The sequence below is a fragment of the Thamnophis sirtalis genome, unplaced genomic scaffold (assembly GCF_051295495.1).
Source record: "Thamnophis sirtalis isolate CommonGarterSnake01/CBP01778 unplaced genomic scaffold, rThaSir2_p1.2 scaffold_2, whole genome shotgun sequence".
Classification (NCBI taxonomy): Eukaryota; Metazoa; Chordata; class Lepidosauria; order Squamata; family Natricidae; genus Thamnophis; species Thamnophis sirtalis.
The window spans coordinates 52,473,653-52,493,499 of record NW_028261382.1 but is presented as its reverse complement, the minus strand read 5'-3'; the positions used below and the strand labels follow the sequence as shown (position 1 = coordinate 52,493,499).

The 19,847-nt window shown below is 49.2% G+C and overlaps 1 protein-coding gene across 1 annotated transcript in view; it reads left to right on the top strand.

Annotated features, from left to right (window-relative positions):
• Positions 1 to 19,847, top strand: part of PITPNM2 (phosphatidylinositol transfer protein membrane associated 2) — a 154,115-nt gene that overhangs the window by 85,963 nt on the left and 48,305 nt on the right. The window contains 5 exon segments of the mRNA XM_087705541.1: positions 14,648 to 14,862; positions 16,125 to 16,195; positions 16,198 to 16,239; positions 16,414 to 16,647; positions 18,055 to 18,381. Coding sequence (XP_087561667.1) covers positions 14,648 to 14,862; positions 16,125 to 16,195; positions 16,198 to 16,239; positions 16,414 to 16,647; positions 18,055 to 18,381 — 889 coding nt within the window.

Below are 19,847 nucleotides of genomic sequence, written 5' to 3'. Positions count from 1 at the left end.
CCCTAGTGCCGCATAATGGAGTGAGCTCCCGTGACTCGTCCCCAGCTTCTGCCAACCTAGCCGTTCGAAAGCACGTTTTAAAAAATGCAAGTAGAAAAATAGGAACCACCTTTGGTGGGAAAGGAACAGCGTTCCGTGCTCCTTCGGCATTGAGTCATGCCGGCCACGTGACCACGGAGACGTCTTCGGACAGCGCTGGCTCTTCGGCTTTGAAACTTAGATGCCAATGCCCCCTAGAGTCGGGAACGACAAGCATGCCTGTGCGAGGGGAACCTTATTTCAGTGGTGGTATTCAAATAATTGAACAACAGGTTCTCTGCCCGAATGATCAGCCTGGGTGGGCGTGGCTCGGTCATGTGACCCTGCGGGCGTGGCCAGCTCAACATAACTCAGGTCGATGGTGCTTCGCCTTAGCTGTTACAATGTAGTAAGGGTTAACCGGAGAGGCAGTTTCTGTAAGCAGGGCAACAAAGATGAGGCTAGAAACATCACCAGAATGTTTCCTTCCTGCCTTCCTTACAGGATTAGCCCTGGAAAGTGGGGAAAAACAAAAGGAGATTTCTTCCAACAACCGGTTCTCCGAACTACTTAGAAAGTTACCAACCGGTTCTCCCGGATCGGTGCGAACCGGCTGAATCCCACCACTGGTTCTTATTTCACTTTATTATCTCTGTTCTCGTGGCTGATTTCAGCCTTTGCCGAAGGAAATTAACTTTTGCCGGCTGCAGAGAGCATGGATTGCCGTCAAGGGAGTTTTGCCATCTGAATTCTCCTTGCTTGCATCTCCGTCTTTGACCTGGCAAGCTTTCCCTGTTGCGTGGGTCCCGAATGCCCACTTGGGAAAAGAGGGAGCTGGCTTCGAAGGGGGCCCCAATTTGTCCGGGGTCAAGCCTTGGAGACCGGCGAGGACTTAAGAAATGTACAGCTTTATTTTATCGCTTGTAATAACGGAAGCTCTGTAATAACGAAGGAGAATATTTGTAGCACGGGACTGAAACGAGGGGGAGATCTCGCTGGTCTCTGAGCTTGCTGGTTTTCTTGCAGATGTTTCATGACCGAACTAGGTAACATCATCAGTGCTAGAAGGGAAGGGAGATTACAGAGAGGAGGAGGAGGAGGAGGAGAAAGAGGAGGAGGGAGGGAGGGAGGAGGAGGAAAAAGGAAGAGGAGGAGGAGGAGGACTGTGGAGTCCTTGATGTTCTATGAACTGTGTTGTTTTCTTGCAGATGTTTCATGGCCCAACTAGGGAACATCATCAGTGCTAGAAGGGAAGGGAGATTACAGAGAGGAGGAGGAGGAGAAAGAGGAGGAGAAAGAGGAGGAGGGAGGGAGGGAGGGAAGAGGAGGAGGAGGAGGAGGACTGTGGAGTCCTTGATGTTCTATGAACTGTGTTGTTTTCTTGCAGATGTTTCATGGCCCAACTAGGGAACATCATCAGTGCTAGAAGGGAAGGGAGATTACAGAGAGGAGGAGGAGGAGAAAGAGGAGGAGAAAGAGGAGGAGGGAGGGAGGGAGGGAGGGAAGAGGAGGAGGAGGAAAAGGACTGTGGAGTCCTTGATGTTCTATGAACTGTGTTGTTTTCTTGCAGATGTTTCATGGCCCAACTAGGGAACATCATCAGTGCTAGAAGGGAAGGGAGATTACAGAGAGGAGGAGGAGGAGAAAGAGGAGGAGAAAGAGGAGGAGGGGGGAGGGAGGGAGGAGGAGGAGGAGGAAGAGGACTGTGGAGTCCTTGATGTTCTATGAACTGTGTTGTTTTCTTGCAGATGTTTCATGGCCCAACTAGGGAACATCATCAGTGCTAGAAGGGAAGGGAGATTACAGAGAGGAGGAGAAGGAGGAGAAAGAGGAGGAGGGAGGGAGGAGGAGGAGGAAAGAGGAGGAGGAGGAGGACTGTGGGGTCCTTGGTGCTCTCTGAGCTGGGTGGTTTTCTTGCAGATGTTTCATGGCCCAACTAGGGAACATCATCAGTGCTAGAAGGGAAGGGAGATTACAGAGAGGAGGAGAAGGAGGAGAAAGAGGAGGAGGGAGGGAGGAGGAGGAGGAGGACTGTGGGGTCCTTGGTGCTCTCTGAGCTGGGTGGTTTTCTTGCAGATGTTTCATGGCCCAACTAGGGAACATCATCAGTGCTAGAAGGGAAGGGAGATTACAGAGAGGAGGAGGAAGAGAAAGAGGAGGAGGGAGGGAGGGAGGAGGAGGAGGAAAAAGGAAGAGGAGGAGAAGGAGGAAGAGGACTGTGGGGACCTTGGTGCTCTCTGAGCTTGGTGGTTTCTTTGCAGATGTTTCATGGCCCAACTAGGTAACATCATCAAGGAAGGAAGGAAGGAAGGAAGGAAGGAAGGAAGGAAGGAAGGAAGGAAGGAAGGAAGGAAGGAAGGAAGGAGTGAAGGAAGACTGTGGGGTCCTTGGTGCTCTCTGAGCTTGGTGGTTTTCTTGCAGATGTTTCATGGCCCAACTAGGGAACATCATCAGTGCTAGAAGGGAAGGGAGATTACAGAGAGGAGGAGGAAAAGAAAGAGGAGGAGGGAGAGAGGGAGGGAGGAGGAAAAAGGAAGAGGAGGAGAAGGAGGAAGAGGAAGAGGACTGTGGGGGCCTTGGTGCTCTCTGAGCTTGGTGGTTTTCTTGCAGATGTTTCATGGCCCAACTAGGTAACATCATCAATGCACCTAGGGCATAAGGAGGAGACTGAGCGATACTCAAGAGCATCAAGACATGGGAAGCTCTAGTTTCTTTCTCACACTTTCCTGTTTTCTGCAACGGATCTCGGGAGTTGCTAACATTCTACGCAGGCCCTCTCTGTCCCTCGTCTACATCCAGCTTCAGACAAACCCTGTTCATGGGGAGGGAAGCCATTGTTAGATTAGCCCACTACCAACATGGCATGAGTTCAATACCTCCAATAGACCGATTAGATCCCACAGATTAGGCCTCCTCCGAATTCCATCTGCCGGCCAGTGTCGACTGGCGACTACTCGGAGGAGAGCCTTCTCTGTGGCTGCTCCGACCCTCTGGAACGAGCTCCCTGTGGAGATTCAAACCCTCACCACCCTCCAGGCCTTCCGCAAAGCCCTTAAAACCTGGCTGTTCCGACAGGCCTGGGGCTTAAGAGCTGTTGCCCCCCCGTCTCGAATGGTATGACTGTTGTGTGTTTTTAAATTATGTATTGCTATGTTTCGTCTTTTTATTTTCTGTCTGTATCCCCCTTCCCTGATTTGAATTGTGAGCCGCCCTGAGTCCCCTTTGGGGAAAAGGGCGGCATATAAATGAAATAAAATCATTTTAAAAAATCATAAATCAAATCATGAGTGGAGTGTTTTGAGAGCAACTCCTTCCTGAATTTAGGACGAGCGGCAGCCGCAGCCGAGACACCACGAGTGTCCTTTGCTCCTTCAGATTTAAGAGAAAAGGAACTCGACTATCTGGCGGGATTTTATTCGATTTTTGTTTCACTTATGAAATGTATACGCTGCCCCTCTCTCTATCCTTTCTTGGACTAAGATGGAATGAGTTATCCGATGTATTCTCTTTCTCCTCCAGAATTCCCCTGGGGGAAAGCTGCCTCTCCCTTCCCCACACAGGTCCCCCTCTGGGAGAGTGAGATTTTTCTCCCCCCACCCCGTCATGGCAACCTGCCCTATAGATAATTGACCAGTCAGGAAGGTGGCGGCTAACGTTTTCCATCAATTAGCATTAATTTCACATCACAGCCGAGGATTTAATGTACTCTGGGCTCAATTGCAGATCAGCAGATCCGGCCTCGTATCGATTTTTCCTGATTAGATTTTAGGGACCCTCCCGTTTGCTCCCACCCCACCCCACCCTTTTTCTTCCATCTGAGGTCTTTCTCGTGCGGGAAGAGAATTAGTTGCGAGAGCTTTGCAGCTTGTTCTTTCGGTCCCCCAAGGAAATGGTGCATGGTCGGCCTGGTTCCACCACAAAACCGCGGACGACAAAATCGCGGTCGACGAAAGCGCGCATTTGACGTCATCACAGCGCGACGAAAACATCGCGCTGTGATCGAAAAATGTAAAAATAAAGCGAAAACCTTACCCTAACCCCCCCAAACCTAACCCTAAACCTAACCCTAAACCTAACCCTAAATCTAACCCTAAATCTAACCCTAAACCTAACCGTTAACCTAACGCTAAACCTAACGCTAACCCTTAACCTAACGCTAAACGTAACCCTAACGCTCTAAACCTAACCCTAACCCTTACCTTTATGTGAATCGGCTTGCTTTAATTTTATTTTTATTTCAATTTTTAATTTTTTTCGTCGCGCTGTGATGACGTCACATGCGCGCTTTCGTCGATCGCGCTTTTGTGGATCGCGGTTTTGACGGGTCACGGGTCGGCCTTTCTCCAAGTTGGTCACTTTAAGACAGGTGAGGAGCCTGCTCCCAGCGTGCGCATGCGCAGAGCTTCCTAGGAGGAGGGAAACACCCTCCCGATACCCCTAATCTGAAGAAGATGATCCGTCTTGCGAAGTTCAATCTATTGATTGATCGATCCAGGTTGTTCACAAACGACTGCCGCACCGTCGTGTTTACCGAGAGTTCTCGGGCTGCCGAGCATCTTCCGCGGCAGGGGATTCTGTCAGAAACCATTAGTAGCGAGGTGTTGGCTTTAGGCATTTGCTTCGTTACCGCTTTCTCCGCGAAAGGAGCTCGCGTCCCCAGCTAGGTGTCTGACACATTTCCAGCCCGTTGTGCTTTTGCGAGATGCTAGACTTCGCAAATCTTCTGCCTCTGCGACAGGCGCACCCCCAGCCCTCGTGTTTCTGCTGCCTGGGCGCTGCTCCGTTTTTGCTCCATCGAGCAGCATTTAGGGGGGCAGGGCAGGGGGGCTGCTACTTGCAAATTTGAACCCCGAGAAATGAGCCAGCCAGTTTTTCCAAGTGGGAAACCAAACCTGCAATATTACTTTGTCTCCAGTATCTCTCTTACTCCAGAGATACTCCAGGCATCTATGGAGTATCCCTTACTCCAGATATACTCCAGGCATATCTGCAGTATCCCTTACTCCAGAGATACTCCAGGCATATCTGCAGTATCCCTTACTCCAGAGATACTTCAGGCACATCTGGAGTATCCCTTACACCAAAGATACTCCAGGTATATCTGGAGTATCTCTTACTCCAGAGATACTCCAGGCATATCTGGTGTATCCCTTACTCCAGAGATACTGTAGGCATATATGGAGTATCCCTTCCTCCAGAGATACTCTAGGCATCTATGGAATGTCCCTTCCTCCAGAGATACTCTAGGCATCTATGGAATGTCCCTTCCTCCAGAGATACTCTAGGCATCTATGGTGTATCCCTTACTCCAGAGATTCTCCAGGCATATCTGGACTATCCCTTACTCCAAAGATACTCCAGGCATATCTGGAGTATCATTTACTCTAAGGGTACTCCAGGCATCTCTGGAGTAAGGATGTGAGATCCAGCCCCCCCCACATAAGCTTGTGAGGAATAAGCCTCTGCTGTGATTTGAGTAGAGACTGCTGCTTGTTTAGGCAAATTGTAGTCCTTGATTTACGACAGTTTAATTTAGTGACTGTTCAAAGTTACAGCACCAGAAAAAAAGCGACTTAGGACCATTTGTTCCACACTTACAACCATTACAGCATCTCCATGGTCACGTGATCCAAATCCGGCCGCTTGGCAACTGACTCATATTTATGACGGTTGCCATGTTTCCCCGGGGTCATGTAATCCCCTTTTTTTGTGACTTTCTGATGAGCAAAATCAGTGGGGAAGCCAGATTTGCTTAACAACCGTGTTACTAACTTCACAGCTGCAGTGATCCCCTTAACAACAGCTGCATGAGAGGTCGTTAAAACAGAGCAAAATGCATTATCAACCATCTCGCTTAGCCCCAGAAACTTTGGGCTCAGTTGTGGTGGCAGGGTGTGGATTACCTTGGTGGAAGAAAACGAGGATACAAATATAATAAAGAGACTGAAAAAAGAAAAGAAAAGAAAAGAGCAGAGTATTTAGATCTTCCACCTTCGTAATTTTAATAGATACTCCATATATGCCTGGAGTATCTTTGGAGTAAGGGATACTCCAGATATGCCTGGAGTATCTCTGGAGTAAGGGATACTCCATAGATGCCTAGAGTATCTCTGGAGTAAGGGATACTCCATAGATGCCTAGAATATCTCTGGAGTAAAGGATACTCCATAGATGCCTAGAGTATCTCTGGAGTAAGGGATACTCCAGATATGCCTGGAGTATCTTTGGAGTAAGGGATACTCCAGGTATGCCTGGAGTATCTTTGGAGTAAGGGATACTCCAGGTATGCCTGGAGTATCTTTGGAGTAAGGGATACTCCAGATATGCTCAGAGTATCTCTGGAGTAAGGGATACTCCATAGATGCCTAGAATATCTCTGGAGTAAAGGATACTCAATAGATGCCTAGAATATCTCTGGAGTAAAGGATACTCCATAGATGCCTAGAGTATCTCTGGAGTAAGGGATACTCCAGATATGCCTAGAGTATCTCTGGAGTAAGGGATACTCCAGATATGCCTAGAGTATCTCTGGAGTAAGGGATACTCCATAGATGCCTAGACTTCAACTCCCAGAATCCCTCAGCCAGCATGGGCAAGCATTGCGGAATTCGCTAAGTGAACACTGCGGTCTTCAAGCGAACCCGTTGTCTGCAATGGGTGTTTTTTTTGCCGTAAACATGGTTTCCTCCAACAATCACCCTTGTCAGTCTTGATCCTGTGTAAGTTCAGCATGCTGCAAACGGCCAGTTGCCGAAATAAGACCGCATAACTGCAGAGACCGGGGCAGCCATCGGATCTTTGAACCTGGATCATAAAGGTTCGGTCGTAATTTCCAACGGTTGCTAAGCGGGCATTCGTAAGTCGAGGATGACTTGCAAAGACAGCGTGAATATAGCGAGCGACGGGGGAGGAGGGGGATGAAGATTTGCAGGCGTGGAAACGAGACCCGGGGGGGGGTGGGGGGCAAGGAGAGGATGGTCCCACCCCGGGGGACTCCCGGTTATGTATTTTCACTCGGCACACCTCCGCCGAAACCTTATTCCCGGTTAGGCGTGCAAATGGATCGATCCCGCCGCGTGATTTCTCACAGGCTGTCAGCCTGCTCGCTTAAGATTCCAATTACAGTGACAGGAGAGTGATAGCACATCAGGGCAGGGGAGAAAACGGCCTTGGTTAGGAAGAGAAGCTGGGTAGAAAAAGCCGAGATTTTAACAAGACGGCAACGCTTGCCGTTGTCCGTAGAGGAGTGATGGCTAACCTTTTGTCTTGTTGGGTGCCAAAAATGCAAGCGTTTGTGTGCGATACCGGCACCCATAATGCAAAGCGCTCCCCCCCCACATGCACATGCGCGCACAACCCCATCCATGCCCGCCGCAATGCTCACCTCCAAGCTGAGCTTGGTATTTCCTCCGGAGGGCTGGGAGAGGCCATTTTTTTGCCTCCCCAAGCTCCAGGAAAGCTTCCGGAGTGTGGGAAGGGTAAACAATGGGTCTCCCGGAAGTTCAGAAACGATCCACTTCCGGATTCTGGCAGGCTTCGAGGAAGTGGGGCAGAGGAGGCCATTTTTACTCTCCGGAGGCTTTGCTGAAGGCTGGGTAGGGCGAAAACAGCCTCTCCCGATCTTCCGGAAGCAGTGAAGGACCTGCTAACGACAACGGAGCTCGGGAGGGCCACGCGCGGGCCTCCCGAGTTCCGTTTTAGGCTGTGATGGTCTCCTGCAGCCCTCTGCCAGTGTAAATGGAGCCAGGACAAGGCTGCGTACGGCCTCCACAACCTCCATTTTCATCGAGGGCTGCGGAGGCCATCGCGGCTGAAAACGGAACCTGGATGAGTGATGTTGAGTTTGCCACGCCTACACTCCCCCTCCCCGGGCCATGCCACCCATCCTTAGCATTGTGGTGGGAAACTCCAGCTGTCGGCCGGCGCCTCTGTGCAAGGAACCAGCTTGCGCTCAATCCAGACAAGACCGAGTGGCTGTTGTGTCTCCCTCCCAAAAATTTGGCTAGTATTCCATCACTCAGGCTGGGGGGTGAAATTTTACACCCCTCGGACAGGGTTCGCAATTTGGGAGTCCTCTTGGACCCACAGCTGACCTTAGAACATCATTTGTCGGCTGTGACCAGGGGGGCATTTGCCCAGGTTTGCCTGGTGCACCAGGCCCTCACAACAGTCACTCGTGCCCTCGTGACCTCAAGACTGGACTACTGCAATGCGCTCTACATGGGGCAGCCCTTGAAGAGCATTCGGAGACTTCAGCTCGTCCAGAATGCAGCCGCGCGAGCGATTGTGGGTGCACCTCGGTACACCCACGTTACACCTATCTTCCGCGAGCTGCACTGGTTACCGATCGGTCTCCGGATACGCTTCAAGGTGCTAGTCGTCACTTATAAAGCCCTTCATGGTATTGGACTTGGGTACTTGAGAGACCGCCTGCTGCCAATTACCTCCCAAAGACCCATTAGATCACACAGAGCAGGCCTCCTCCGGGTTCCGTCTACTAGCCAATGTCATCTGGCTACCACCCGGGGGAGGGCCTTCTCTGTGGCGGCTCCAGCCCTTTGGAACGAGCTCCCCGCAGACATTCGGACCCTCACCTCTCTCCAGGCCTTCCGAAAAGCCATTAAAACCTGGCTGTGTCGGCAGGCCTGGGGTCAATAAGTTCCCTTCCCCTCTCAAATCGTGTGGCTGTTGGTTATTTTAAATTCCCTGTACTTTTTGTTGTAGTTCTTGTGTTTCCCTTCCCCTCCTTGGGTTTGTGTGCCGCCCTGAGTCCCCCCGGGAATAGGGCGGCATATAAATAAAATGAACCTTGAACCTTGAACCAGGATAGCCCTGAAGCAACCTTATTTCATGCAGAAAGAGTGCGCCAATTAAGGCCTGGAGGCCAAAACACATGAAGAACGGTTGCAGGATTTGGGGTTTGGCCGGTCGAGAGAAAAGAAGGACCAGGAGGGACATGAGAGCAGTCTTCCAATATTTGAAGGGATGCCACAAAGACGAGAAGGGGGGGGGGTTCAACCTATTCTCCAAAGCGCCAGAAGAGTCAAGATAAAGAAACAACGGATAGAAATTAACCCAGGAGCGAAGCAACTTGGGACTGAGGAGGAATTTCCTGAGCGTGAGAACAATTAATCCGTGGAACGACTTGCCTCCAGAAGTTGTGAAATGCTCCAACACTGGAGGTTTTTTTTTTAAGAAAAGATCGGAAAGCCGTTTTGTCTGAACTGGTATAAGGCTTCCTGCTTGAGCAAGGGGGCTGGACTAGAAGACCTTCAGGGGTCACTTCCAACCAGTGTGTGGGATTCAAATAATTTACCAACCAGTTCTCTGCCCTAAATGACCAGCTGGGTAAGCGTGGCTCGTTGGTCATGCGATCATGCGGACGTGGCCAAGTCAATGTCACTCACGTTGATGGGCCCTTCGCCTTAGTTGTTACAACGGTAATAAAGGTTAAACCGGAGAGGCAGTTTCTGTAAACAGGGCAATAAGGATTAGGCTAGAAACAACACCAGAATGTTTCCTTCCTGCCTTCCTTACAGGATTAGCCCTGTAAAGTGGGGGAAAACAAAAGGAGATTTCTTCCAACAACCAGTTCTCCGAACTGCTTAGAAAGTTGCCAACCGGTTCTCACAAATAGGTGCGAACCGGCTGAATCCCACCCCTGCTTCCAACTCTTATTATTCTGTATTCCTCTTGGAAGCCAGCGTCCCCACTGGAATGCCCCTCCTGCCGTCCTCTGAAAGGTCACCCCCGTTTCCCTTGTTGACTTGTGAACCAGCTGTTCTTCGCATCCGGTTATTTTTGGCTGTCCCCAAGCAGATGACCGATGGCTTGTTTGACATCTATTGGGGTGGCTCTTTTCACCAAGGCAGGACTAAGCCCTGCCTCGGTCGACCTCCCTCTGCTCCTCTGCCCGGAGATGGATTGCCGTAAAAGCTTTTTAAGTGGCCGCAATTCTTTTCACCATCATGAGTTCTCTGCCTCCCTGGGGTTGTATTTTTTTGTTGTGAGTCATTTAATGTTGTTGCTTTAGCTGAGTCCCCGTTTGGCCTGGAACTCGAGCATCCGAGGAGGAGGGGGGGGCGGCGGCGGTGGGGGTGGTGGGGAAGTGTCTACGTTGTGAGATGCTGAGTGGGGTGGCTTAAGTTCCCCCCCGCTCTCTTTGAGGAAAGGATTGGGATGCGGTGGCTCAGGGGCTAAGACGCTGAGCTTGTCGGTCAGAAAGGCCGGCGGTTCAGCGGTTCGAATCCCCAGCGCCGCGTATCGGAGGGAGCTCCCGTGACTTGTCCCAGGTTCTGCCAACCTAGCCGTTCGAAAGCACGTTAAAAAAATGCGAGTAGAAAAATAGGAGCCACCTTTGGTGGGAAGGGAACGGCGTTCCGTGCGCCTTCGGCGTTGAGTCGTGCCGGCCACATGACCACGGAGACGTCTTCGGACAGCGCTGGCTCTTCGGCTTTGAAACGGAGATGAGCACCGCCCCCTAGAGTCAGGAACGACTAGCCCAGATGTACAAGGGGAACCTTTCTTCCCTCCCTTTCTCTTTTCCTTTCCTCCCCTTTTCCTCCTTCCTTTCCTTTCCCTTTCCTTTCCTCCCCTTTTCCTCCTTCCTTTCCTTCCCTTTTCCTCCTTCCCTTCCCTTTTCCTTTCCTTTCCTCCCCTTTTCCTCCTTCTTTTCCTTCCCTTTTCCTCCTTCCCTTCCCTTTTCCTCCTTCCCTTCCCTTTTCCTTCTTCCCTTCCTTTCCCTTCCCTTTCCTCCCTCCCTTCCTTTCCCTTCCCTTTCCTCCCTCCCCTTTTCTTTTCCTCCTTTCCTTCCTCCCCTTCCCTCTCCTTTCCCCTCCCTCCCTCCTTGGCCACTGCTTGTACTGGTGTTTTAAGAGAACCAGAAGGAATGGAGGCTTCGCAGCCAGCTCCCTTCCCCAATTAGCCATTCTTTGATTTGTTTGCAACAACCAACCAAAGCCACACCAGGTGTGATGAACAGGTAAACGAAGGAGCATCGCTAGCACATCCGATAGCCTTTCCTTTTTGAATGGACGGGTGAATGGAAGCTTTTTTATTATTTGGCTCCCTTTTTTCCTGCTGAAAAAGGGAGTTGGATCACTTTCGTAAAGCTGGGATGAGCCACGACCAGCTCCTCTTCCTGGCTATTCTCAGCGTTATGAGATCAGAAGCCGTAGAGCCTTCCAAAATTACCAAATTTATTTTGCTGTCCTATAAAATGTGTCCTCCTTTCTGACTTTTCCTCGGCGTCCTTCTCTGGCTCTGCAGAATTTTAAGTGGCCCTCAAGTGAATGTTGTAAAGTTAACCCCCCTTCCCTGGCCCTGTTTCCCCCCCCCTCCCTCTCATCATTATTAATCGTTCTTTTCTTTTTTTGTGTGTTAAACGTAGTTTTCTCTTCGTCTTGTTTGCCTGCCAAGAGAAAAGGTCATTAACTGAAGTCTTTTTTTTTTTCTTACAGTCAATTCATAACTCCGATCTCAGCTTGTCTTTAATTCCCAAAGTGGCAGCCGCTTTAAAAATCACTTACGAAACACAAAAGAAAGGGGAGGAGGGAAGGAGCAGGGAAGTGAAAAAAAAATCAGGCTTCTGCTTCTGCTGCTGTTGTTGTTGTTATTGTTATTATTATTATTATTCGCAACAACAGAATTGTATCACAGCGGCCAGTTGGTTCGCCGGATTTGGCATTTATTACTAGTCGGGCCCCACCCAGAGGCCTAGGACGTCGTAATGTATTTTCGTAATATGCGTGCAGATCCAAGCAGTGCGGCTTTTTGCATTTGACTGATGGTGATTTTGTCAATTTTTAACTGTTTTAAATGTAATTCCAGTGCTTTTGGAATAGCACCCAGTGTGCCAATTACCACTGGAATTACCACTGCTGGTTTGTGCCATAGTCGTTGAATTTCAATTTTTAAGTCCTGGTATCTTGCGATTTTTTCATGATCCTTCTCGGCGACCCTGCTATCACCTGGTATTGAGATGTCTATGATTGTGACCTTATTTTTCTCAACCAGTGTGATGTCTGGTGTATTATGCGCCAGTATTTTGTCGGTTTGTATACGGAAATCCCACAAGATCTTGACCATCTGATTTTCTGTGACTTTGTCAGGCTGATGTTCCCACCAGTTTGTTGCTGTTTTAATATTATAATTTTTGCACAAATTCCAATGGATCATTTGTGCTACTGAATTGTGCCGCAATTTATAATCAGTCTGCGCGATTTTTTTACAGCAGCTGAGTATGTGATCAACAGTTTCATCAGCTTCTTTGCAAAGTCTGCATTTGGCATCATCAGAGGATTTTTCGATTTTGGCCTTAATGGCATTTGTGCGGATAGCTTGTTCTTGCGCAGCCAGGATTAGTGACTCTTGCCAGGATTAGTGACTCTCCAGGATATTATTATTATTATTATTATTATTATTATTATTATTATTATTATTTTAATTGCTTGGTTTTTTTAAGCAGTTTTTTAAATTTTTTGTTACATACTTTAGTATGTATGCATAGTTCAGTGGTTCCCAAACTTGGCAACTTTAAGACTTGTGGATTTCAACTCCCAGAATTCTCCAGCCAGCTGGCTGGAGAATTCTGGGAGTTGAAGTCCACAAGTCTTAAAGTTGCCAAGTTTGGGAAGCCACTGGCATAGTTCATTGGACATCCTATTTCCACGTCAAATTTCAGCCATCTTATTTTCTTTCCGTATTTTCCAATTTAACTTTAATGTCTTCTTAATATACCAACAATACCGTGATTTGCCCACCCCCCGCCCGATTAATCAAACTTAACATTTCATCTCCATCTATTTTTTTCTGTTTTACTGTCGATAATGTATATCCTCAAATTTAATTTTGCATAGTAAGCATTTCCCTTAGTTAATTATCCACAATTAGTAGTATTCATCTGTTTCCCTCGGATCCTATTAGCTATATGCCATCGGCAATATTACCATATTTCGTTCTTTTGTGCTAGTAAATCCTTTCCCTTCTTCCCTCTTTTCAACCATTTTCTCTCCGTCTCTCAACTTCTCTTATATTCTCTTCTTTTCCACCCATTCGCCTAGATTTTTCTTTTTCTTGTGTTTGTAGTTTCTACATTTTTTTCTTCCCACTCTTTCCCCCCCCCCTTTTGGTTCTATTGTTTTAGTAACTCTCCTCAGCCCCCCCCCCCCAAATAGCAGTAGCAATAGCAGTTAGACTTATATACCGCTTCATAGGGCTTTCAGCCCTCTCTAAGCGGTTTACAGAGTCAGCCTATTGCCCCCAACAATCCGGTTGCAGGAGACACCCACAAATTGCAGCTTCCTGCAATAACACCAGCAAAACTGCAAAAAATTGGGCTGCTCGGAACATCTTATATTTTAAGAAGGTCCGTGGTTGATACTTAGGATGCTGGCAGCAAACCGTATCAACCATTAGCACCAGTCACTGGTATTTGTGGTGCATTTTTGAATGTTCAGTTGGATGAGATTCATGTTTAATGAATAAAGTATAATAATAATAATAAACCTGGTTCAGTGGTGGGTTTCAAACAATTTTGGAACCTACTCTGTAGGTGTGGCCTCCTTTGTGGGAGTGGCTTGCTGGCCATGTGACCTGGTGGGAGTAGCTTGCCGGCCATGTGTTTTCTTTCTTTTCTTTCTTTCTTTCTTTCTTTCTTTCTTTCTTTCTTTCTTTCTTTCTTTCTTTCTTTCTTTCTTTCTCTCTCTCTCTCTCTCTCTCTCTCTCTCTCTCTTTTTCTTCCTTTTGTGTCTCTGTCCCTTTTTCCTTTTTTCTTTCATCTCTCACTTTTTCTTTCTTTTTTCTTTATTTCTTTCTTCCTTTCTTTCTCTTTCTGTGTGTGTCTGTGTGTGTGTTTGTGTCAGTGGTGGGTTTCAAAAATTTTTCGAACCTACTCTGTGGGTGTGGCCTCCTTTGTGGGAGTGGCTTGCCGGCCATGTGACCTGGTGGGAGTGGCTTGCCAGCCATGTGTTTCCTTCCTTCCTTCCTTCCCTCCTTCCTTCCTTCCTTCCTTTCTTTCTCTCTCTCTCTCTTTCCTTCCTTTTGTCTCTCTGTCCCTTTTTCCTTTTTTCTTTCATCTCTCACTCTTTCTTTCTTTTTTCTTTCTTTCTTTCTTTCTTTCTTTCTTTCTTTCTTTCTTTCTTTCTCTTTCTGTGTGTGTGTTTGTGTGTGTATTTGTGTCAGTGGTGGGTTTCAAAAAATTTTGGAACCTCTTCTGTAGGTGTGTCCTGCTTTCTGGTGGAACCTCTTCTAACTGGTTCGGTAGATTTGACGAACCGGTTCTACCGAACTGGTGAGAACTGGTAGGAACCCACCTCTGACCTGGTTGATAGCTAGGATGCCAACAACAAACCATATCAACCATTAGCACCAGTCACTGGTATTTGTGGTGCATTTTTGAGTGTTCAGTTGGTTGAGTTTCATGTTTAATGAATAAAGTATAATAATAATAATAAACCTGGTTGACACCTAGGAAGCCGGCAGCAAACTGTATCAACCATTAGCATCAGTCACTGGTATTTGCGATGCATTTTTGAATGTTCAGTTGGCGGAGTTTCGTGTTTAATGAATAAAGTATATAAGAATAATAATTGATATCTGTCTGCCTGCTCATCTATTGCTCCAATTTCAGAAAAAAAGCCGGGAAGAGACGTGTGGCGAAGGCAGTGGCGTGGAGATTTTGGAAAACCGGCCCTATATCGATGGCCCAGGTGGCGATGGGCAATACACCCACAAAGTGTACCATATTGGTATGCATATCCCCAGCTGGTTCCGGTCGATACTCCCAAAGGCGGCTCTCCGAGTCGAAGAGGAATCCTGGAATGCATATCCTTATACCAGGACGAGGTACCACCCAGCGATTTTTCCCCTCCCCTTGCATCTTTACCCCATTGGTGTTGTGGCCCGCCAGTGGAGCTGGCAGCCGATTCGGACAGTGAGGAGGGTTGGGGAGGAACGTGGGCCGGTCCTGGAGTCTGGGGAAGGCTCGGACGAGGGCTCTGAGAGCCGAGGTGGCGCAGTGGTTAGAGTGCAGTACTGCAGGCTACTTTAGCTGACTGCTAGTTCGGCAGTTCGGCGGTTCAAATCTCACCGGCTCAGGGTTGACTCAGCCTTCCATCCTTCCGAGGTGGGTAAAATGAGGACCCGGATTGTTGTTGGGGGCGATATGCTGACTCTGTAAACCGCTTAGAGAGGGCTGAAAGCCCTATGAAGCGGTACATAAGTCTAACTGAAGTCTAACTGGGTCGGATTTGAATCCAAATGACAAGGCAGGAAGACTGCTCAGGTTCTACCACGTTGGCAAAAAAAAGAGAAAAGCTTTGTGAAAGCTGAAGTGCTAATCAAATTCTGCGTTACTCTGTGAATCCTGGAGGCCTTTTCATTTAATTTACTAGCTTTTTCCTTATGAAAACAGCCGCCTTTATTATACACCACTTACAGGTGGGGGACTGATGGTTGGGAGTGTTGTGGCCCACCGGTGGAGTTGGCGGCAGATTCGGAGAGTGAGGAGGGTTGGGGAGGAACCTGGGCCAGTCCTGGAGTCTGGGGAAGGCTCTGAGGAGGGTTCTGCATTGGAGGCAGAGAGGGGCCCAGGGCCGTATGCCAGTTATCAGCTGCCTTCAGAGTCTGACATCAGTGAGGCAGAAGAACAGCTGGAGCGTGTTCCCAGTGCGCATGCGCAGAGCTGCCAGACGAAGGGAACGGCTAAAGAACAGAGTCGACTTGGGAGTAAGGCCACAGGTGGACGGTGAATGGCCCCTCCCAGAGGAAATAAAAGAGGAGCGAAAGGGGAGTGGAGTTTGCAGGAGACTATTAGTTCGCTTCATTGGTTCGTGACTCTCCGAGACTCCTTGCCAAGTTCTGCAGATCTCGGCCTGGCAGCTCTCCAAGCCAGATGAGGTCTGTGACCGTAAATCCTCCCTTGAAAGACTTTGCCGAATGAGCAGAATTCACAGCCAATTAATAAAAGGGTTTTTTGTCGGGACCAGGAGTTTGTTTCATGCTCTTGGGAAGCCTCGGTCAGAACAGGTAGGGCTCTGACACATTTTGAAGTGGAGAGGTTTTTAATCTAAGCTCTTTTTCTCCTCCTCCTCCTCCTCCTCCCTCAGGTACACCTGCCCATTTGTGGAGAAATTCTCCATCGATATCGAAACCTATTATATACCTGACTCAGGAGAGCAGTGTTCAACCTTTCCCCCGCGGAGAAGAGACACACTGTTCTGGGTGAGCTTTTGCCCTCCCCAGGCTCCAAGAATGCCGGGGGGGGGGAGACTGCAGTGGACTGAGGGGGGGGGGTCACACGCGCATGCGCAGCTGGGCGGTTGAGGGGCAGTTTCCTGTGGCTCGCGCGCATTTATTCTGTCTGTCGTCCGTCCCCCCCCCCATCCCCCGCATTAGATCCTATCGATATTGTGAAGGATCCCGTCCCACCCCACGAATACAAATCGGAGGAGGACCCCAGGTCTTCAAATCCGCCAAAACATCCAGGGGTCCTCTGGGGAGAAGACTGGATCCAGGAGCACAAAGACAATCCCGGCGGGTGTCCCATCATGTGTGCCTATAAACTCTGCAAAGTGGAGTTCCGTTACTGGGGGATGCAGTCGAAAATCGAGCGCTTCATCCACGACGTTGGTGAGTCTTTGGTCTCGGGGGGGGTCTCCGTTTCTTTTAGGGGTGGGTGGGGTCCCGGCTCAGCCTCCGCCTCCTTGCTGTCAGTTGCGAAGTCGTGTGTCAGGCAAGCCGCCATTTTTTTTCTTTGGGGTCTTGGTCCTGCCACACTTCCTGTTTATCCTGCCATGCATTTTCTGTTGTGGGGAAATGGGATTGTACCGAGTTAGATGATAGGTAGCCATAACAACATTCTTTCTAGAAAGCTAAGGTCATCCTTTGTCTCTGCACCTGACCGGAATTGGATGGCTCGCGGAAAGTCTCCGGAGGCTGGGACGGGCAAAAAGGCCCCCCTACCATCATAGTGCAGGAGGCAGAATAGGCCACGCCCACCATGGCCACGCCCCCAGCAACCGGGCAGAGAGACCGGTGGCTAACATTTTGGAATCCCAGGATGCCGCTACTCAGGATGAAAGATATCTTGAAACTGAACAAACAAGAGAGATACATTCCTTAAAAAATGAGGCCCCCAAATAGACTACCACCACCACCTCCTCCACCACCACCTCCTCCTCCTCCTCCTCCTCCTCCCTCCTCCTCCTCCTCCTCCTCCTCCTCCTCCTCCTCCTCCTCCTCCTCCTGCTGTGAGACCCAGGTGCACCTTGCAAAGAGGTTCTAGCTATCTTCACAGCTTACAGAAACATCATGAATTCTCTCCAAGGGTCCAGAATTTCAGGAAGGAAGGATTTATATCTGCATAGAGAAGATACGCTTAAGGAACACGGTGGCTCAGCGGCTAAGACGCTGAGCTTGTTGATCAGAAAGGTCGGCAGTTTTGTGGTTCGAATCCCGAGCGCCGCATAACGGAGTGAGCTCCCGCGACTCGTCCCAGCTTCTGCCAACCTAGCAGTTCAAAAGCAGGTTAAAAAATTGCAAGTAGAAAAACAGGAACCACCTTTGGTGGGAAGGGAACAGCGTTCCGTGCGCCTTCGGCGTTGAGTCATGCCGGCCACGTGACCACGGAGACGTCTTTGGACAGCGCTGGCTCTTCGGCTTTGAAACGGAGATGAGCACCGCCCCATAGAGTCGGGAAGGACTAGCCCGCATGTGCGAGGGGAATCTTTACCTTTAGGGAAGTAACCATGGAAATAACGATTCTCTTAAAACGGATTGGCAGATGGAAGGGTTTCATTCCTTGAGAAACTTCTGTAGCTTGCCTTAACACCGGGGTGTCCAAACTTGGGGACTTGTAAGACTTGTGGACTTCAACTCCCAGAATTCCCCAGCCAGCCAAATCTCCCCTAAGGTCAGTGGGCCTAACGGCCAGAGAGAGAGCAGAGGGGCTGACCCTATAAGGCAGGATTCTCCAACCTTGAACCCAAGAAAGCTGGTTTGATGATGGCTGACTTTCGTTTCCCCGCCCCCCTCCAGGTTTACGGAAAGTCATGGTAAGGGCTCATCGGCAGGCCTGGTGTTGGCAGGACGAATGGTACGGACTCACCATCGAGGACATCCGGCAGCTGGAGAAGGAGGTGCAGCTGATGTTGGCTCAGAAGATGGCCCAGTTCAGCATCAACGAGCCCGATCTAGAACCCCACCTTCCTCAAGACCCCCTGAACGAGCGCAATGTGGAATCCAAGGCCATAGCGCCATCCACCGAGGGGGTGGATGCCGCCAGCAATACGGACGAGCCTTTGCCGAGGCGAGTGCTGACCAAGCAGTGGTCGACGTCTTCCAAATCCTCTTCCAAAAGAGGAGGTGAGTCGGGGACCCCCAGCCGGGAAAGAGAGAGCGGTGGGAAAGGGGGTCCTGTAGGAGATTTTAGGGTAGGGAGAGGAGAATATTGCGTTGAATAGAATTGTCTTCTTCCTCCTTCTTCTTTCTCCTCCTCCTTTCTTCCTCTTCTTCCTCTTCTTCTTCCTCCTCCTCTTCTTCCTCCTCCTCTTCTTCTTCCTTCTTCCTTCTTCCTTCTCCTCCTCCTTCTTCCTCTGTTTCTTCCTCCTCTCCTTCTTCCTCTTCCTCTTCTTCTTCCTTCTTCTTCCTCCTTCTTCTTTCTTCCTCCTCCTTCCTCTTCTTATTCATCCTCCTCTTCTTCCTCCTCCTCTTCTTCCTCCTCTTCTTCCTTCTTCTTCTTCCTCCTCCTTCTCTTCTTCTTCCTTCTTCCTCTTCTTCTTCCTCCTTCTTCCTTCTTCCTCCTCTTCTTCCTTTTTCTTCCTCTTCCTTCTTTTCTCCTCCTTCTTCTTCCTCTCCTTCATCCTCTTCCTCTTCTTCCTTCTTCTTCCTCTTCTTTCTCCTCCTCCTTCTTCCTCTTCTTCTTCCTCCCCCTCTTCTTCCTCCTCTTCTTTCTTCTTCTTCCTCCTCCTTCTCTTCTTCTTCCTTCTTCCTCTTCTTCTTTTTCCTCCTCCTTCTTCCTCTTCTTCTTCCTCCTCTCCTTCATCCTCTTCCTCTTCTTCTTCTTTCTCTCCTTCATCTTCTTCTTCCATCTTCTTCCTCTTCCTTCTTCTTTCTCCTCCTCCTTCCTCCTCTTCTTCTTCATCCTCTTCTTCCTCCTCCTCCTCTGCAAACCCCACTCCCTTCTAACACCACTGATGTTACCTAGTTGGATAATGAAACATTTGTAAGGAAACCCTTTAAAGTCGGGGAACACCAAGGACACCACAGATTCCTCCCCCTCCTCTTCCTCCTCCTCCTCTTCTTCCTCTTTCTCCTCCTCTTCCTCTTTCTCCTCCTCCTCTTCCTCTTCCTCTTCCTCCTCTTTCTCCTCCTCCTCTTCCAATCTGCAAACCCCATTCCTTCAAGCCCTGATGATATTACCTAGTTGGCTGATGAGTGGTGTGCAAGAAAACCCACCATGCTCAGAGAGCACCAAGGACCCGTGGATGATGGGTTTGGGGTTCCCGTGCCATCCACCATCAACTTTGCTATTCACCAACACAATTATTATTTCTCAGCAGCGGAAAAAACACAGTCATGCCTAGTGTGGCCTTTGCACAACTGCAAGACACCTAGAACAAAAAGCAGATTCCCCCCCAAGCTGTAGTTTTGGTGAGGGATGTCAGCTCCCTTATGAATGCAGTTTTGATTTTCTGTCTGCCTGCATTTTTGCATTAATGTGCATCTCGCTGCCTGGAAGAGCTGTGGCTTTTCAGCGCCGAGCGTCTCTGCTTAACGAAAGGCGGAAGGTCTGGTTTGGAGAGGCAATTAGTGTTGATAAAGAAGCGGGG